At 43.7% G+C, this 20,889-nt stretch overlaps 1 protein-coding gene across 1 annotated transcript in view; it reads right to left on the minus strand.

The window, feature by feature from the left end:
* The window catches only part of NGEF (neuronal guanine nucleotide exchange factor), a 37,120-nt gene extending 26,584 nt beyond the window's left edge, over nucleotides 1-10,536 (minus strand). Inside the window, exons 1-2 of the mRNA XM_065640334.1 lie at nucleotides 10,269-10,536; nucleotides 6,790-6,907 (exon numbers count right to left, since the gene is read on the minus strand). Of these exons, the coding sequence (XP_065496406.1) occupies nucleotides 6,790-6,907; nucleotides 10,269-10,536 (386 nt within the window). The remainder of the gene's footprint in view (nucleotides 1-6,789; nucleotides 6,908-10,268) is intronic.
* Between the last annotated feature and the right edge of the window lie 10,353 nt (nucleotides 10,537-20,889).

Below are 20,889 nucleotides of genomic sequence, written 5' to 3' on the forward strand. Positions count from 1 at the left end.
TTCCCAGCGCTCTGGGATGGCAGTAAAAAAATGATATTTAGTGAGAAGGAGATATTTTTGTCCTGCAAAAATTGTTGAGGTTTTCCAAAGCTTGCTTTTCTGTTTAGGGTCAAAACAGAGAGCTTTCCAAGTTTGTAATAAAACAATGAAAGAAGGCAAACAAGCGATTCTCTCACAGCGCTCTGGTGGCTGGGATGTTCGTGCTGGGTGTGGGACATCCAGGTCCGAGTCACGGCTGCGTCATTCCCTCACACCCCACATGTCACTGCCTGTTCTAGGGTGGGTCTGTCCTTCTGGAGCTGCTCCTCCTTCTTTGGTCACTAGGAAAGGTGCTTGAACCTGGTGAATGCCTTATTCACCAGATATCGCTTTAGTTCAGTCAATACTGGACTATTTCTGGGAAGTAGGATAGCTCTGGCAGAGCTGCCTCTCTATTCCTCCCTGCTTCCACAACTGCTAAGACTTTATGTGCAGTTTAAGCTGACTTAGCTGCTCACTCCGCTTTTCACCCAACTCCCTGAGGCAGATTTCTACTCCACTTTTATGCCAGCACTCACGCTTGTCTCATTCTTGGGAGAGCAGGTCTGGGCAGCTAAACTGGTGGAAAATGATTGATTTTCTTTTTTGTAGAACTGACTTTGTATGTGTCTGGATTGTGTCACTACCGGGTGAGCTCGATGCAGGTGTCAGCATGGTGGAGGTGGCAGACAGGTAGATGGATGGCAGGACCGTGGCAGGGCCACCTTGGATTATTTTACACTGCTGTGGAACAGCAGGCTCAGGCAGGAGTTCTGCTCCACCTAATCTTAAGCATCTGAGTAGGAGTTTGGAGAAGGTTTTATTTTCTCTCTCACTGTATCAGCAATGAATTTGATCCAGAGCCTAAAAAGCTTCACCCCTTATAATCAAAATCGGTAAAATCTCATGATGACAAATCAGTTTTCCAACCAAAATCCCTGTATTTCAATCTAAAATTCCCTGACTAGTTGTACAGGGAAAGAAAGAATCTGACTGCTAGAACAACATACATTAAAGCAACTAGTTAAAAATCCCAGCAATATGCTAGTGGTGCTGCATCCCACTGCTCTTGTTGGTGACAGAAGTCATGCAGGGCCCTGCCATACCAAAGCCCAGTTTTCTCTCAGGAATTCTTAGGATCCCCAAGCCCACAGGCACTGGAAATGATCCTCATGGCCGTCATTAGATGGCCATGCTCTGGTGACATGAGCATGACTGTGGTTCAGCTCCCTGTGGGTGAAGGAGAGTGGGTTTGAGCTTGTGTATGTTCTGCAAAGAAGGGGTTTGAGTGGTTGCAGACTGTTCCTAGCTTCTGTTCTGTACTGCTGTTAGAAAAGATTTTAAGTGCTGGCTGATTTGGTCCATGGTTGCATTAAAAATGTGGTAATTCGTGTGAGTTTATAATTAGTTTATTGAAATTATCTCACTTAAGTTATATCTGAGGGATGAATTTCCAGTCTTTGCGTGTATTCTCAGGTACTAGTAATTTTGAGAAAGGATTAATTATTTGAATTAGGATTTCTTGTGTGCATCTAAACTCAAAAGCAATTCTTAGAATAAATCTGTGCAAAGAGCTTGTTTTCAAACGACGTTGAAATGCCTTTTTTTTAAATGTTCTCTTATAGCAGTTTTTAGAAATAGGACCTCCTCTTCGAGAAACTAAAAAGAGAAGATGCCATCCAGCAGATCTTATTCATGAAAAATTCCCCAAACCCTTCTAGTCAGTGGGAGTTTCACACCACGAAAGGCCACAAGATGAGGTAAGAAGCACTGTCTTAATGTGAGCTAACCAAATTTGTGAAGTGTGAAGTTAGCAATAGATTTGGATAATGTTATACCTAGTCAAGTATATTTTTGTACTTCAGGTTCATTCAGATTCTCTCTGTTCACGTGTGGGTTTTAGCAGTGTTTTGGATAACGGGTGTCTGTGGGCAATTTTTATTCCTGGTTTTGACTTTTTAGTGGGAGGTAAGTGGAACTCCTCATCCCTAATATTTTTAGATCATAAAGGCCAAGAGTACATCTGTTCTCGTGAATCTCCTTAAGCTTTCATCAAAGTACCTTAATTATATCTATTGGGGCTGGCAGCCTTACCGATAACTGAAAATGTTCAGAACTTCCTATATGAGAACCTTACCTTTAGGTGCTTCCAGCCTTTTGATGTTTGTAATCATCAGGGTTACATCTTTACTTACCGACTGTCTGCCATAAACTGGTTATATTTTTTATATATTAAAAAAAAAAAGCTTTAACAATTTCTTAGGCTTAGGAAAATATTATTTGATCCATATTAAAAGGAAATAGAAAACCTGTTGTTGTCCTATGAGAAGCTTTGGTGTCTGTTGAAATACGAGTTGAAATTTGGGGTTTGCAAGGGCTTTGTCTTTGCCACACTTGTGACAATCTATAGAAATTATAGGCCTTATTGCACTCTATGCAGTACAGATAAACTTTAGACTTAGATTTCAGCATCTAAAACCCCTGAGCTGCTGCCCATGGAGAGAATGTGCGCCTAGCCCAGGGCTGAGAGAAACATTTCTGGTATTGCAGCTGTAAAAACTGCCTGGTCCAGTTCTAGGCACTGTGAATAAAGGACATTTTTGCTGTATCCTCAGTGATCTTTGTGCTGAGTCCAGGCAGCATGATGAGAAAACTACTCGACTGAAAAACAAGAGGGAGCAAGACTTGAGCATGGAGAGGAAGGGATTGTCTTCTGGACCAGGAGACTGCTATGAAGAAAGGAACTCGCCCACAGCTGCGTGCTTCGGGAAACGGTGAGTTGGAAAAGGCTGTAAAATTTAGCACTGGAGCGAGGAGGAGGGATAGGATGTGGAGCCAAAGGGTGAAGAGCCTGGGGAACGGCAGGACATTGAGATAGGAGCCACAGGAGGGAAGTGAGGGGAATAATGTTTCTGGGAAATAGCAGGCTGAGGAAATCACGTGGGGATTTACAAGCTGAAGCTGATAGAAAGGGAGTGAAACAGAGGTTGGTCAAGCACCCGAGGGCCAGGTCCAGATGAAGCAGATCAGATTGGGAGAGCTGGAGAGCAAAGCCTGGACCTTGCTGGGTGGTGAAACTGTGACTGGGCTGAAAAACCTGAGAAGCAGAGACTGGGTGGGATAGGTGGGCAGACTGGGATTGGGATCCCCATTGGCTGCACGGTGGAAGGATACTTAATTAGAATCGTATATGTTATTGCTTGCTATTCTGTATGATCCTGTGAAATATGAGATACGGCAGTAATACATTTTAATACCTACAGTGCCTATTTTTACTGAAAATTTATTAGTTTAAAAAAATTCTTCTCCCTGAAAATAATGTTGCTTTTAGACTTCTAAAAATTCAGAATGTACAGAAAGAGGGATGGGAAAAAAACCCTATCCATCTCTAAAAGACAAAAAAAAAAAAGGTGTACTGTGAAAAAATACAAAGGTTTGGTCAACGTATGTTTGCACCAGCTACTCCTGACTTCACCACTTGCAAATTGAAGCACCGCTGGCAGCATGGAGAAGAGGTAACTATAAGAAATTCATTTCTTAACTAGAAAGAAACTGCTCGAGCATGGTATAGGGCCCCTTGCAACGCAGGTCTTGGCCTCTCTGGAGGTTCCCCAGCTTTTCTGCTTAATTCCGGCTATAAAAGCAGTGCCCTCTGCTGCCCAGGACAAATAGTGCTGTGCTATGAGAACCCGACTCAAATTCACACAAAGCGAATCTTTCAGAGTGCTACACTATCTCACATGCATAATGTTTCTAATACACGTGTTTGCAGGAATTCAAACAAATTAAATTCCCTCTTGCTCCTGAAGGTGACTGTTCGTATTCACTGTTGTAGTGCTTCTACTCTTTGAGCTTAGATCAAACGCAATCAAACAATTTTTAGGTTATTCTCATTTCTCTGAATTGGGGGTTTCATAACCAGCCTGAAGAAATAGTTTGCTCTGCACTGGTAGACCAATGACCTCGCAGAGAGCTTTGCAACATGAAATTTCACACTGAGTTTCTCCTCCACTGTATCTAGTGGCCCACAATAAAGGCATATCATTTTTTGAATCTAATTCAGTGGGAAATGGTAGGTAAATAATACAGTCATGCTGCTAAAACATCTGTATTGTATTGTATTAGAAATGAAGTCAACATCCTATTAGCTGGTAATAAAGGGTAGACACTGATTAGTGAATCTCCTTTCTAGGGTTTGAAATGACCAATTTTCTGGTCTCTGTGGGAGCTGCTTTCAGCTGAGGCTGACAGCTGTGGATGGGCACCCTGGGTAGATGTTCCTCTATGATGGCTTTTTATGATCTCTGTCTGTACAACTGCTGGCACTCTGGAGCTGGAAGGACTGATCACAGTGGGAAAGAGCAGCTTTTGTTGAGTTCAGTTCCTTCCAGATCTTTGGCTTTGGTTACTCTGAAAACCAGAAGTTGTGCTAGAAGCTCAGCACTGAGATGTTCAGGGCAAGTCAGCTGGGTTGTTGGGAAGCAGCTCATCACATGAAGGGTTTGGGTCTTTGTACAATGCAGAAGAGTGGAGGGAACGTTGGGATGTTGTGGAGAACTCTGGAGTGCTTTGGGGGATCTGGGGATCGATCGGAGAAAGGTCATGGGAAATAAATAATTTGAGAATAGTTAGGCAGAAAAGTACTCCTAAGTACCTTATGGAGGGTGTATGGCAGATTTTGGAACACCAACAATAATGTTTGAGGTCATCTTGTTTTCAGACACCAGTGTTCTGGGATCAGTGAACTACTCTGCTCTTCTCAGAGCTTCGAATGACACAGATTCAAGTCACCCATGGGTTTGAAGGAGACTATGGTACTTTTCCTTAATCACAGCATTAAAGAATATATCCCATCTGAGCAAAATTCAAGTAATTATTCCTTTTGCTGAGCCGTTTATTATGTTCTCTAGTTGTGTTTTGTCCTCTGTGAAGAACACATCCATGTCAGACCTGCTGGTTATCTCATGCAAGGAGAAGGGATTGTGCCTGCCCAGCCCTTGCATTTATATAGTTGCTGTAGGACACTGCAGAACGGGAAGAGATGCAGCACCTGCCCCACCTGCCCTCAGTACTGTGTGATTCACTTCTGAGAACCCCACGGACCTTCCCAGTGCTGCTCAGACGTGCCTGTACTGTCCTTTCTGCAGAACTGCTGGCTTCTGCTTTCAGAAGAACTCTTAGCTGACAGGTACCAGTTTTATTGGTTTAGGGAGAGATTAGATGCATTTATTGAGACCATTTTAGATGTCTTATCTGCACAATGGCCTGTTTTCCCAATAGAAGGGGGGAGAATAGTGATTACTGCAAATAATGGCAATATCCTTAGGCTCCTGAAGGCTTTTCACAATGCAGATTTCTGGTGGTTCTTTTATAAATTACAACTGATCTTTTGGAGAAGGAAAGAGGAGTGCACGGGCTTAGTTTGAGCTGGAACACTGGTCTCCTTTTCTGCCAAATTTCTCAGTTGCAAGAAATGATGCCCCTCAGCAGCATTGCCTGCTTTTAGCAGACACATGACTTAGAACCTGTGTTGACCTGTCAAGCTCTCTGCACAGCAGCATCTTTGATAAAACTGACTCCCAGCACAGGCTTATTGTTTCCAGCTCCAGGGAGAATCAGAATTTGCTCATTTCAGAACTGCCTAAGTGGCGGTGTCAGGATGTCAGCAACTGACAGTGATGATTATGCTGCAAGGAGAGGAAGACAGGTGGGTTTGACATCGCAGCAGACTCTAGCTGTCTAGTTTCATATGCTCAGTTTAATGCCAAAGGGCAATGAATTTTAGCCAGGGCAATTAATTTATTTAAATGCAACTTGACAGTTTGGCTAAACTTTTTTTACTGGAGTCCCCTCTGTCAGGAAAACTGCTTGGCAAGGTACTGTGCCTTACACCGACACAGCTGGGCTCGATAATTAGGACCACACAGTGCAGCATAACGCATGGACCTTTAGAAGGAAAGAATTTAGTGCTTTCAGCTTGATCTTCTACAGTACAAGGTAGGGACTATCTCTTAGTCATACACACAAGAGATGAGGAGCTGGAGAGGGTGTTTGGGAGAATACCTCACTCACATGTTAGAAAATGTAAGGATAGGTAACTGCTTCTCTCCCTGCCTGGCTGCAACAGCAAGAAAGCAAGGGCAAAGGTAAATTTATGGGATGTATGTAAATTTATGGTTTATGGGATCAGGGCCTTTTGCTGGATCTAGGTTGTTGAAGGATTTAAGCAAAAGAGCTACCTCACTGAAAGCCTCTGTTGCCTATCAGTTCTTCAAAGTAAACAGCAAACAGAAAGAATACTTTAGAAAACATCTTTGTACCTACTTCCTCAGCTATAAAATCCCATTTTCTATGTGGGGTTGTATAACAGGCTTCAGGAGAGCCCTCTGAGAAGGCTGAGGATGGGATCACCCTTACATTGGGATGCTCCGTACGGAAATGCCCACAGGCTCTCCTTACTCTCTCCAGAAGCTGCTTAAGGCAGTCTGCCCGCTTTGCTTACACCACTGACCAATCCTACATCCCATTCCCCTTTTTTCTGTCTTCCCCTTAGTCTTCTTGTTCCCTCCCCCGCTTCTCCTTCGCTGTCTTCTTCAAACTCATACTGATATGACCCTTTATACCATGGCGCTAGTACTATGTATATATCATTAAGACTGAAACCAGCACTATGAGTCAGGGTGAGAAGGCATGGATCAGAAGCTATAGCTTAGTCCAGCTGTCCTTCCCAAAACAAGCATTCTCGCTCTGCCTGTATTCTCCAGCACTTACCTTTGGATCCATAGTTCCTCTAACGTTGCCTTATCATCAGAGCTTACTGGAGATGGTGATCCCTTCTGAGATAAAACGTTCAGAGGCTCTTTGACAGGCTCATTGTTTTTGAGTGAACCTGCAACGTAAGAGGAAGCCAAGAAGGTGTTAAAATAGTAGTTTTCTTAAGGGTCATCTTTGCTTTTACTGTAGGTAGTGGTTTGCTTGCACCAAAGGGAACAGGAAGACCACAGACACAAGGATGCCTACATTTTAGCTTGGATTTTCAAACAAGATTGAAGCGTCATCAGCTTGCACAGTGCAAGATTGTACAGCTTTGTCACAGCTGCAAATGCAATAGAGAAAAGGTGAAGGTAGATGGACAATATCAGTCCTTATGTATGCGAGTAGCACTCTCACCACTGAAAATTTGGTCCCAACATCAGTGGTTTTCAGTGCAATTCTTTAAGCAGAAAAGGTTTAGCTGTGCCTGCCTGTGTGTGGAAATATTTGGTTTTCCAAGTCAGGGTTTCATTACTGCTCTGCTTTCAGGCACACAGTAGATGTTCAGTTTACTGGATAAATCAAGGCTAGATTTGGGTGAGACAGGAGCTTTACTTTTAATTGCTTCTCCAATTTCCCTCAGATGAACCTCTGATCCTTTTATAGGCAGCCAAAGTTGTATTAAGTCCATGGCTTATTACTGCAGTACTTGGCAGGAGAAGATGCATCTCACTTTTCAAATGAAACCTCCTGTTGTTTGAGGCCTGTTGATAAATGGCCTTGTTGGTTTTTATTAGAAATATTTTGGTCTAAGTCATAATTCTGTTTGCATTTCAAACTGGTGACAGCACAGGCAGGTCAATGCTCTGACTGAAGCTGGTTTCTGATCCACCCTTTTAATCAATGCTACAGATTTTCAGAGGGAAAGAGTGAAATCCAGACTTTGAAAACTCCCTAAAACAGTGCCAAAGGCTTATGAAACGCTAGCGTGAGTTATTGTCTTTGCCTTTTGAATAGTTTAAACATTTTATCCTTCTGTCAGAGGAGATTGCTTAAAAAAAAACAAACTATTTTTTCCAGTTAAAGGAAAGCATCTATTATGTTTTACAGCTCCTAGGCCATAAGCCAAAGCTAGGCTGGTGCAAAGGGTGCCTATATAAAAACCTTTCTCTCTGCTGGATTTACATTCTTGTACATTATTTTTCTTGTTCTCGTTTCTCGAGTCTTTATTTTTCCTGTTTTGTACTTACTCTGTATTTTCCCCTGTATCTTTCCCTCTCTTCCTTTCTTTTTTCCTTCCCTTCTCCTCCCCCCCAGTCATTCCCTAAGCAAAATGAGAACAGGTTAACATTTGAGCTTGAGTCAGACTCTTGGATAGCTGCTGTTCAAATGGGTTTGAAGTCAAGATAAAAGAGCTCACCCATCCCTGGCTTCCATGCACGTCAGCAAATGCTGTCAGAAGAAGGTTCTGCTACAAATGAGGCTGGTGTAGAAGCACCCGCTGTCCAGTTTCAGGGAGAGGGGATGGAATCAGTGGAGTAGAGGGAGAGGGTAGAAGAGCTGCTTACACAATCTTAGCTGAATTTAAAAGCTGTAGCTCTGAGCTGGACTTGCTACGGACATGCTGGAGAAAGAGCTATTGCTCCTAGCTCAGGTCCTGCTGTGCGGACTGGAGATAAGAAATGCTGTTCCCAGCGCGTCCTGCTGAACGATTGCAGATATGGAAGAAAAAGCCCTATTTGGAACAGATCCTGTTTCAGCAGTGGTGACACAGAGAGGGGGTGTGGGAGTGAAGTGCAGGTCAGCTTCTGCGGATGCTCTAACAAGCTACTAAGAGAGAAGCCCTTGTTTTAGCTTGTCCTTCCTCAACGACAGGGGCTAGATAGGAGGGTTGTCCTCCTGTGCCGTTGTCCTGATGCCGTGATGCTGCAGATACATGAAGAAGGTGCGTCCTTCTGCGCTGGTCCTGCCGCAGTGGCAGGAGCAGGTGAGAGGGCCTCCTCAGCAGCGGTCTGGACGCGGTGACGCTTGGGGAGCAGAAGAAAGCGAGTCTCTGCCGTGCTTGCTCTGCAGCAGTGCTCTGGGAAGGCGGTGAGAGAACAGCTCTGCTCTGGCAGGGTGGAGAGCAGCTCTGCTCTGGCATAGGCGACGCTCGGTTTATCCACAAACCTCACTGACAACAGTAGCAGAATATTAAACAGGAGCCCTTTGCTCTGCTGCTGTCTGCTTGGAAACTTGGAGAAGGGAGGGAACGTTCCTTCTGTCCATGCCACAGGGCTGAATGGGCCTTTATATTGCTAAAATAGCGTGTCTCCCTTGGTGAGGTAGGCAGGACACACTTATTTGCTTGGGGACTTTTCCCAGACCTCCTTTATTTTAGGGTGGAAGATGTCTGTTCTTTGTTTTCTTAGAGAACTTGGTCTGCTTTCAGGGGCTGAAGCAGTGTGCTAGTAAAGCATAACAAAGCAGTAGCTTTCAGTGGCTTGCACAGCACTCAAACATCAGGAGCAGTGTTGTATCATTTTGAGTCATGCAGCTAGCCAAAGTTCAGAGTCCAGTGCACTGTTTCTATTAGATTATAAGTTCCTCTGAACTCCTGGGAGATCAAGCAAAGGACATTTTCTGTGTTCAGAGTTCCAGGTCTCTCTCATTTAGTGTTTAGATTAGAACCACTTCCATTTTTCCCTTGCAGCCCTGTTTCCAGTGCTTCTGAGTGTGTTGTGATAGCTCCTTTCCTGGCTCTCTCTTCAGCTTCTCATCTCTTTCTCGTTGCTGTCATAGGCAGCTGCTCAGATGAGGTGCCAGCTCAGTGAAAGTCTGGCCTTGCAGTCATGCTACTGTTCATGCTCAGAGAAAGCCAACTCCTTCCATTTCTACTGAAGCCAGGCCCGAGTGCCCGTATGTTCTGGATGGTGTTCCCGTTATTTCAGCCTCCGATTTTAAAAGCAGCTTAGGTGTTTCTTACAGCTGTATTCAATGTACGGTGGCAGCAACTGCATTTTCAGATAAGACTTGGTCCCCTCTTGTAATGGTTCACTGCAGTTTCCACAGGCTTGGTCCCTACACGTACTGCTCTGTTTTTGCTGACTGTTCCCCCTATACGCCGCTCAGCTTGCAGTTACTTGTATAGATCTCACTACTTTTGAGTATGTCCTTTCTGTATGCTGAAAAGTTCCTATTTCTTGACAGCTTCATGTCTTTCCCTGTTTAAATTATTTTTCTCATGGAAAGCAGAGGACTGGCAGGGCAGAGTCCCACATTTGTTGAGATTCTCCACCATCAAGCATGTTTAAACATCCAACCATTTTGCATTTCCGGGCTGAGCAAAGCAGGATGGCACCCCTCTGCCAGCTGTGGCGTAGGGCAGGGGTGTTCAGTAGTGTGCTCACCGCTGAGCCGCTTTCTACCTTCCCTGTCCCTTTTCTAATCTCATCGACTCTTACAGTTCCTAATCTCACTGGAGAAGGAAGCATCATGCTGTTTGGGTCAGTACTCACCTGTAGCACATTCTGTGTGCATTGACTCTCTTGAAGGTTTTCTTTTCCCTCTGCTCGGCAGCCTCATGGACCGGTAGTACTTGGAATTTCTTTGAATGGCAATGTAATGTGTGTGCGAGTCCGTCTCGTGCGCCACCAGGTTCGCACCTTCTGACTCTTCTTCACCTTCAGAGACTGAACTGGACTCTTTCAGTAGCTGCTGAGAAACGTCCTGCTGGAGCCCACCAGTGGAGAGCCTGCCGGTGGCTTCTCTCCTGAGCCCATCCATGGCTTCCAAATCTGGTCTCTATGGCAACTGAGAGGATGGATCAGCAGCAGAGCAGCAGGAGACAGGTAGCCTCCACAACTCCATCAGCTTTGTCTGAATTAGAGCTGGAGACAGACAAACAAAACATCACAAAATAGGAAAATAGAGGACTAAGTTCTGGTTAGTTCAGAGGCTACGTTGCGTTATCTGTTTAGGATAATGGGGGGCTTTCCAGGGTCTTTTGTCTGAGATCATCACCTTACAAGCCTTATTCTAACGTCCAGAACACTGCTTTGATGTGCTCGTGGATGTTGTCCTGCCATGACGCACTGTAGTGCCACACGTTACTGGAAAAATGACCATATTTGCTCAGCTGATGACCCCACTGCCTTTTGTCACCTATGAGCAGTAGATTACTAGTTGATTTAGAGTGGAAACAGGTAATGGCTGTGTCCTTGTTTTTGAGGGTGAAAATGTTATAGAACAGAAAGTAAAAGCTGGAGAGAAAGCTCTTTTAATCTGTCTATTATCTGTGTACTTCTCCCTGTAATAGAATAATTAATGCCTTTTATAGGGCTGGGTGCCTTCTAACACTTATTAAGAACACTCCTGCGGTGCAGATAAATGAAGAAAAATCCATAACTGTCGAGAAGTGAAGGTAGAAGAGACAAGGTTATGCAGCAGCACAGAGTGCAGAGACTTGGCTTTGTTTCCCAGCGTTGCCCTCGAGTGCCAGTGTACCCCCTCGGTGACATGAGGACATCAGCACAAGGCTCCTGCTGCACTGTGTGTCAGTGCATGGGCTATGCCAGTTCAACCAAGCATTTTTAGGAGGCAAACCACTACAACAGCAAAACAGCAGTTGATCCTTCAGCTTTTGCAAGGCTGGGTAAAATGTGAACTGATTACTTAAGCATTCACTGCTGGCTTTGTCTCGTTGAATTCTTAGAGCTGTCAAAGCCTTTCTAAGTACATAACGTGATTTTGTGACTGATGGGGCTAACATGAATAATAGTAGAATGAGATGCTGTATAGGAAGTGTGACTATAGAATTGACAATTCACTGAAAAGCATAAAATAGTGCTGTGGGTTAGTCATTAGATGTTGTTTTGAGAAGTTATCACTGAGTTTGTTACATTACAGTATATCCTCTTTGCAAGATGCTCTAGGAGGTAAGCATCTCAGTTTTTGTTCTGAGGTTTCTGCAATCACTGTGAACCTGTGTGTGGCACAAGCCTTTTCCTTGCTTGCCCCCAGGGTCACTCCAGCTGACCCTGGGACATCAGGTACATTTGGGACATCACTGTGAATCCTCTGCTTTCCAAAGATTTTTGAAGGCTCTATGTTTTATCTTTATAAAGGGAGGGTCACTACCTGAAATCATGCGCTGAGTCTGAGTTGTTCTGCTTCCGGGCTCTACAGCTGAGAAAGTCTGCTTTCTCCTTTCATAACCTGCACCACCGCATGCAGCTCTTAGCTGCTAAATTTGGATCCTGACTTCAATTCTGCCAAGACTTTTGGGCTGTCTGGAACTGGTGGTTGCTCTGGCACTGTTTCCAGTGTTACTGGAAGTGTATGAAGGACCCGTTTGTTGGTTGTGGTGTTAGGTTTGGTTTGTAAATTGCTCTGAGGTGTAGAGATTCACTAAGCCTCTTTCTGTAGCTCAGTGGAACAGCGAAATAAAAATAGCTGCTGTTGGAGATGGCTTGAGAAGAAAGAGATGGCTCTTTCTTTTCCTGTGCCTTTCTTACTGCCCCAAGACTAAAACCCCAAAGGTTTGATCCTTGCAACTGTGATGGAAGCATTTCTGTTAACTGGACCACAACTAATATTACACCTATAATCCTTCCTAGCCCTAAACTCTAACAATCACTTATTTTTTATTTATTCTCTTCTAGAAACTGTTTTATGCCTTGCTACTCGAGGAGATTAACCTGTAGCAATCTCTTCTGTATCAAAGTTGCTATGTGCTTTGAGTGGCCACCCCTTGTCCTTCTTGATGCCACTCAGACGGGCAGAGACCAGTCTCTCTTTTGTGGCCTTTGCAAGGCCAACATAGTTTGCAATGCTTAGCAAATTGCTGCTGGTGTTTTCTTCAAAAATGAGGTAGTTTTCACAGGAGCTACTCATCAGTGATTTCAAAACTATGTGAATTTCCAAAGAAATTATTAGCCAAATAGATGCCTGAGCGTGGCGGGGGGGAGTGCATGCATGCGTGGAGAAGATTGTTTCCCCCTTTCGCTTACTTGGTGAATATGAAAGTACATGGATGTCACTGTTGGGCTTTTACAAAGATACTTGGTAGAGAAGGAGCTTTCTGCATGGCCTAATGAAAATCCCTCAGCTGGGCTGCACAAAGACCTATGTGTTGAGCAAGTGCTATCAAACCAGTGTGGTTATCTTTGCCAGATACAGTTTTTTTGACCCATCAGAGGAACGAAGGGTGTCCACACTGAAAAGCTAGATTGCTGTCAGGCTGCCAAACAGTCCCTAACAAACCAAATGTTTGACGAGAAGTGAATATAGCAGTGGATGGGTTTTCTAGGAGAAGCAGGGGTGAGGGAGCACTTGTTTATTGTGGTGGCTATAAAAAATATAGATTTTTAAAACTTCTTCAATGAAGAGTTCAAGAACAGAATGTATTCCTGAAGGCAATGCTTCTGATTCAAAAATTAATACTCTGAGATATTATTGAGAAACTATTTATTGATATGTCAATCAAATAGCATTGGCTTTTGCAGTTACTTTAGGTGTATTAAAAACTAGGGGTGAGTTTAAAAGGATACATTAAAATTTAGTATAACATTATTCTGGTAGCAGTCAAGCTATTCAGTGACAGAGAATGAATGATTCAAGCAGGCGTGGACCATAACTATCCCTGTCTGAGTGTTTGTAGTGAATTTTTGAAGAAGGTATTCACCTCTGATAGTCACAGGTGGGTGTAACATCAGGAGTAACCCATCCCAAGTATATTCACATACCATCCTGAGATCACATTTGCTGCAGCGTCACCACCTACCTGAATGTGCTTTGCTGGCAAACATACTTCCCTGTAGCTCAAGAAGTCCAAAGCAGCAGTCTGTAGGGAAAAAGAGAAAGATAACAACAGTAAAACTAGTAAGTGATGCACATATGGCAACATTAGAGATATGCATTTTGACTCACACAAAATTCAGCCTGCAGGAATTTGACCATATAGAAATTTTACTTGCCAGTGTGAAAAAATGGCATTTACCAGCAAATGCCATGAATTTGCTGCTGCACAAGAGCAGCTGAACTTGAGGACATTAGCTAAAGTGCTAATAAAGATTGTAAAAAGGACCGAGGTTCCTAGAGCAGTGTGGACCTGGACAGGTGGATGTGTGTGGGAAACAGGGACCACTGCTGCTTCTGGGAGGGTGGGACTGGATGTGTTTAAAGGCATCGTCTGGCTGTGGATGCTGACAACGAGCTGCTGGTCCCTACTGAAAAAGAGAATGGGCTCCTAAGGGATTCAGAGGGTGTTGCGTGTCAAACGAGCAACTCCTTTTAATCAGTTAGTTCTAATAAAATATAAGAATGTTTTTAGTAGCAGAAGCTGCAGCCTGAAAACTGCGATTGCAGCTGTGTAGACCTGCAGGTATTTCAGATGGGTTCGGTCTGAACAGAGTTTGATCTGGGAGCCTGGAGCAGGAGGTTTATTCTAGCGCTGGTGGATCATCTCTCTCTTTTTGCTCATCTCGCGACATGCCAAGCGGGCGCAGCTGCAGAAGCTGTGGAGGAGGCAGACGGTGTGGTCTGTCACTGGTGAGCACTGGTGCAAAGGGAGCTGCTGAGGGCTGGCAGCCCCAGGAAGTTGGGCTGTCTGCACCAGCTGCTGCTGAAACACGAGGGGTGCAACCCTTAGCTGCTGAGAAGAGCCACCTCCCTTCCCTGCCAAACCTGCTGCTCCGCACACCCAGACTCCGCTCAGCAGCAGTTTTCCAGGGCTGGTGCCGCCCCTGGAGATTTGCCACCCTGGGTAATGGACTATTTTGTTGTGTCTGGTGCTGGCCCTGAGCTGACGGCCTCTGTCTCTGGGAGGATTTCTTCTGCACGCTCCCTTCCACCGCCCCAAGGAAATAATTCGCGAGGGAGTTGTCTGGCTCCCTGCGCTCGACCTTTCTCGCAATACAATTGGTGCAGTAGGGTGAGACTGGTGGCTCTGCTTGCTGGTGGTTCCAGTGCTTCATCAGCTTCCTAATTCCCCTTGAAAATGGGGAAGCGTGCTGTCTGACTGAAAAGTATTAAGTACTGTAGTAAGAAATTATAAACATAATGCTTAATGATTTTGAAATGAAAAATGCTGAATTTGCCAATGTTATACAACCATAGAATCACAGAATAGTTTGGGTTGGGAGGGTCCTTCAAAGGTCATCTAGTCCAACCCCTCTGCAATGAGCCAGGGACATCTTCAACAACATCTTTAACAATGTTGTTGCCTAGTCTGGAAGGGTAATGAGCATTGCTTCATTAATGTTAAAGACAGGGTGAAATCTCCAGCTATGCAATGCATAGCAATGTTTTGAAGCAGGAAATAACAGGTATGAATACAACTTGAGTGTATGGTTATTCTGTATAGGGACACACAGTCACAGCAGATGAATTGCTCTTGTCTGACTGTACAGTGTATCCCCACCAACACCAGGGAGAAGATAACAATATTGATGTGTCTGAATGGGCACACAAAACGTGCCAGGATTGTGTCTCAGCAGAAGGCAGGCAGGTGCTTTCAACATGGAGGGAAATGAATGCCTACACCAAGTTCTCTGGTGCTGTGTTAGTTTTGCCATCACCTTAAATCCAGCCATGACTGAATGCCCCTTTACATTACGTATAGCTCAATGGAAAGTTTGGGGTATCCATGTAGAAATTACTTACTACCTTGGCTATAGGGGTTTTATGCTGTAGAAAGGCAGAAGAAGGTCACATAATCTTTTCTTTCCTTTTCATGTGTTGAAGTTGTTGCATGTATAAGCCCTATTAATGACTCATCTGGAAGGTTTTGCACACTGAATGTAGGGATGCACCTTTCATGTATACTTGATGAATCAGGTGGAACTCTTTTAGACAAGATTTTGTCTTCAAGTCCTCATAGTTAACATGGCTCCTTTAATATTTCTTCTTTAAATATAATCTGGATGTACATGCAAATGCTGACTTTGCCGCATCTTATCAGTTTCCTTCTAAAATGCTTTAATTATTTTGAGAGTCTTGTGCAAGCTGAAAACAAACCTCTGCCTCGCACCACTATCAGTCCCCCAATACATCTCTGCTCGTATATTAGGCATTGATTTTTTTTTTTCCCTTCTTCCTTGGTTTTAAGTGGGGTGGAATGTCATCTCTAAATGTTTCACTGTGCATCATAATGAGGCGAAAACAGCTCTGCAGGGATGGGGCACAGTCCAAAATCCAGCAGCAGGCCTTACTCATCAGCTGCCGTTGCTGCTCACGTGGGTGCCGATCCCTGAAGGAGTGCCGTGCGGGTGGGCCCCACTGCCGGCGCTGGGGCTCCACACGGGCTCAGGCCTGTGTTTGCATCGGGAGATATTTCTGTCTGAGTCAGGGGAATAGTAACACCCACAGACTCAGCCCTGGGCTCCGGCAGATATAGCTCTCAGCAGATGTAGCTGTGAATTCATTTAGCCTCATCAGTGGTTTAAGCTAACGCATAGATTTAAGCTGGTGTTAAGTGAGGCACTCTCCTGTCCTGTTGAGCCCTCCCTGTTACAGGGCGCCTAAATTCCAGCAGAAGATGCTGGGCATGGCAACACCTTAACCTAAAGCCATCAGAGCCCTGAGCTGCCTGACTATACGTATATTTATATTTTCATTGTTACTGGTTGGGATAACCCTCCTTGGAACTGTTATCAGTTCTGGTCCTTTCTTTTAGATGGTGGCAAGAGACAGTTAAGCACATGTCCCTGTCCAAAGTAAAGGGACATGATGTCACAATGGAATTTGAACTATTTAGGTGCAAGGCCAAGGTATTATTTGATTAAGGCACAGGGGTGGAGAAACCAGGAGGAGCATAAGAACAGACCAACCAGAAAGTGAGACACGGACCAAAGAGGTTCACAGCAGAAGCCAGAGAAAAGTAGACAATATGTTTGGGGCTGGCTGAAAGAATATAAAATTGTTTGACCCCACATGTTTCCAGGAAACAAATATTTTGTACTTATTTTGTAAACAAGTTTTAATTCTGTCACCAGTCCTAACAGAATCAAACTGCAACTGCTCTGATTTTGAGATAGTCTTTCAGGTGAGATAGGTAACGGAGTTATGTTATTGCTGTGATTTAGTGATGGTACCTTTTTTATAGCAAGCAAAACCAAGAGAGAATTATGCAGTTCATGCTTACGATAATAAAACCTTTATGTCTTGCACATATGTTACAGAGAAGCTGTTTTAGAAACACTTCAGAGACTAAAAATAAATACATTGGATTCATTTAATATAGCCTCCAAAGCCACGTGCTTTAGACGCCATGAGACCAAGTGAACCGGGCTTGGAGAGAGAAACCAGTACATTTAAAACAGCTAAAAATTACCCAAACAGCCTAGCTAGATGTAAAAACGTTTCCAGAATTAAGTCTGGCATTGGACCTTCTATGGGTAAAGGTAAGTACACACGTGTAAATATAAACACAAAATGAGTGTATCCTATAAATTGTTGCTTACATATAACAGAAATGGATACATGCCTTCACACAGTTCCCTCTGCATGAAACATGGAGTATTTATAGCAGCTACTTTGTGTTAATTAACTAATAAATATCAGTACATAGTGAATAACACTAAATAACTGCATATTTTTCTGCTGCCAGGATGGTTTATTTTTTTTACTGTTTACAGATTCTTTACAGGTCAAAAATAATTTCATCTCTGCTCATGGATGTATTTGTTCAATCCATGTATCTCCAAGTGGTCCAGCCCTATCCCATTGCATTCCACGCTTCATCGCCTGGGTCTTGCATAGTAGATGTAGCTATGCGCTGTAGCTAAGATGTTACAGAATTCTCTCTCTGGAGCTCTTCTACATATGTACACATATATATGCATATATAAACACACACATGCTGTCCAGCTGTGTAGTGAGAGTCAGCCTAATTTTTAAAGCATACAGAAGAGCAGAAGTGCAGAAGCCCTTCTGATTTTCATTATAAGCTCTTAAAACCTAATTAAACAAAAACCTGTCCTTATTTTTGTTCCTTTGCTTCAATTAGTGCACATGCAATGGTGAAAGTACATCCCTGCTTGAAGATTTTTAGAGAATCTCGAGAAGTAAAAGGTATAAAACTCATCCTGTTCCTCTGACATAGCTGACATATGCCTATATACTAACAAGACCTCCTGCCTCTAGAGGAAGCCCCCTTTCCTTTTTCCTGCTGATTATGAAATGTCGTTATCCCTGATGCCATCTCATTCCTTATTTCTGCTTAGAAGATACTAGTGAAATTGTTGCTAAGCAGCTATGGTCTAAACCTCGTGAGGTTTTCCAGGCTTATCCCTGGAAGGTGAGTGATTAATTCAAAAACAAGTCACTGCATCTCCTTGACCGGGGAGAGTACTTGACTATCAACTCCGAGTTAGGTGCAAATCACAGGACATAGCCCTAAAGCATAAGATACCAAAGTACTACACAAGCATGCAAGAAGGCCCTGAGCAGCCTGCCTGATGATCTCCCCTGTTATACAGGGTTGCACGTGGGAGTTGTGAGTCGTTGTTCCTTTTTGTTTGTTCTCTTCTGTTTGGACCATGTGAAGCCTTCTAGCCATGGAAAGAATATGCAGCATAAAGCTTACAGTTAAAAAATTAAAGGACTCTGATATAGAAAGTTTAATCTGTGATGAAATGGTTTAGTCAAGAGCATGATAGGAGAAATAATGTCCTGGGCACAACGTCTTGCTGCAAGCAGAGAGGTTTAGTAATGCCAGGATACTTAGAAGAAGTAGTTAGCAGATGTCTTGGCTGAAGCTTTTCAAGACAGACAGACCTGCCCAGTGTCCCTGGGGCAGACAACACCTGCACTGCTCTTGGAGAGAAACATAATGATATCCACTTCTATTTCTAGATTTGCTGTTTGCGTATGAGACACTTGTTATGGAAGAAATGAGCATGGGTGGTTATTTGAACTGCAAAGAGGTAAGAACTCATAGGATTTTTCATTTGAAAGCTTCCACACAGAAGCAGGGAAAGAAGAGGGCTGATTTTGTTCATCAAGGAATAGTAGACGTCTCAGTTTTTCCTCCCTCAGTGGTTATTGGGTGGAGGGTCCAAGGAGTGCCCATTTGATGAATCTGCTTGCAAATTCACAGCTTCGAGGGAGCCAGGAGACAATAAGACGTCAGAATCCTGTTAGACTGGTTTCTACTGGTTTGAAATGCCAGGCGGGTTTGGAGTGCTGCCTTGTCAACTGCATCAAGCTAATTTCAGCTGATTTCAAACCTGACATAAGCTGATACTATTCTTATAGCCTGTTACACTGACTGCACGTGTCTTTAGTAACGCAGGAAAAATACTTGATAGACAACTCTGGAAGCTCTGCAGCAAACAGCATCAGTCACGCAAACTTCCCCTCCAGAAGGGCTCTTTTTAGCCCCGGGAGAGAATCCTGGCAGCAAGGGGAGATCGCAGGACGGCTGTTCCCAGTGCAGAGCAGTCTCTCTGTCCTGGGACTGAGGCACTAGCTCCGGGCTTAGGCAATCGTATCCAGAAGCCCCTCACACTTGCCACCAGTTTGCCCACTACATCCAGGCAGTGTTGCACTGTAGAAACACAGGCGCACTCGCAGCGCTCGCTGGCTGCATGTGCATCCACAGGAACTCTCCATCTTTTTGTCAAGGAAGTGACGTGGTCTCCTCAACCATAGCTCTCTGGCTCAGTTTACCCACATGCTGTGAAAAAGGGTAAACCTTTCCCTTTCAGACCTTTCTTTCTAACCCTTCTCTGTCACCCTCCTCTTCATTCGCAGTTTTTAAGCACAGAAAGAGCGAGGCTGGGATGCGGGTAGTGAATCTCACAGCTGTGGCACTGAATCGGGTCCTTTGAGAGCAGATTTCATTTCTCAGCTTTACTGCAGTTCCCTGGGCAATCTTGAGCACATCAGGGATTTTCCTGGGTCGTAGCTCCCCATCTCTAGACTGGGAGTGGTATACACTATCGTTTGTGAATATTCCCGTATTCCTCCAAAAGCCTTTTTTCTTCTGAGTTACTTGAGCAGGAGCTCAGTGTTAAGTACAATAGCATGACATGAGATAGCCTGACAGGTTCAAAAAAGCTCTGGACAGTAGTGTAATTAAAGAAAAAAGGAACCAGTTTGTGTATTCTCTCTTTTTTTGTTATTTTTCATTTGATATTTCATACATTTCTGTCCTCAAGTGAAAAGCAGGCATTTTGTCTAGATTTCTAGTTGCTCAGTGTCCCTGTTGCTCTTCCTAAGTTTTATTTGAGCTGGCTGCAGTTTCTCCTAAGAAGGGGTCATTATTTCAGGAATTGCTCCCTTTTGGACCAGTGAAGTTGAAGTTTTGTGGATTGAGTAACCTGCTAGACCTGTTTTTTTCATAGACACATGTTTCAAAGATGATTTTGGCTAGGAAAGATAAGGCAGGGAGGAGATGAGATTTCTAGATTGTTTTGATTTTACTGAGTCTTGTCAGTTTTTCTTATTTTAGATCTAACAAGGCTGCTTCCATGGGGTACTGCCTGGAAACATGAAATACTGCCGCCAGGCAGTATTGTGGTAAAAAATGATGATACAATTCCCTATAGAAATCATAGAACAAGCGACTTGCAAAAGGAGGATTTGAGTAAAAACCCCAGGCATTGGCCACATACTCAGTGACAGATAATGGTAATTATATAGTTAAAGCATTTTACATTGTCTTGCAAATGTCCTTTCCAAATTATGGCAGTGCAGGACAATGGGTTTTTTGTCTCTGGGTGCTTCTTTTATGGTAATTACTGTGGCATTTCACACATACTCCTATATTTACGGTTGGTCTTAAAGTGAATTGAATTTACCAGTCCCAATTGTTGCCTGGAGAAAATCAGACCGGAATAAAATTTCTGTCCATCCCTTAAAATGAATGTCAGCCAATTAGTCCTTTTTTTGCAAGTTCAGCAAAATGTTTTAAAATCTTTTTGTTACTTTAGTGCAATCTCCTATTTTCAACTAGACCTGGAAGTGGCAGCTCAACAGTAACGGTTGAATCCATCAGTACTTTAATATCTCAAGAGCTAGTTTGTTCTTACGAGATTTGAGTCTCTGTTTACTTTGTGCATTTAAAAATACACCAAATTGCTGGGGTGAAGTTCACAGCTATACTGGATACACAGCAATTGGTCTCCTGAGAGT

This window comes from Caloenas nicobarica, chromosome 8, assembly GCF_036013445.1.
Source record: "Caloenas nicobarica isolate bCalNic1 chromosome 8, bCalNic1.hap1, whole genome shotgun sequence".
NCBI classification, from domain to species: domain Eukaryota; kingdom Metazoa; phylum Chordata; class Aves; order Columbiformes; family Columbidae; genus Caloenas; species Caloenas nicobarica.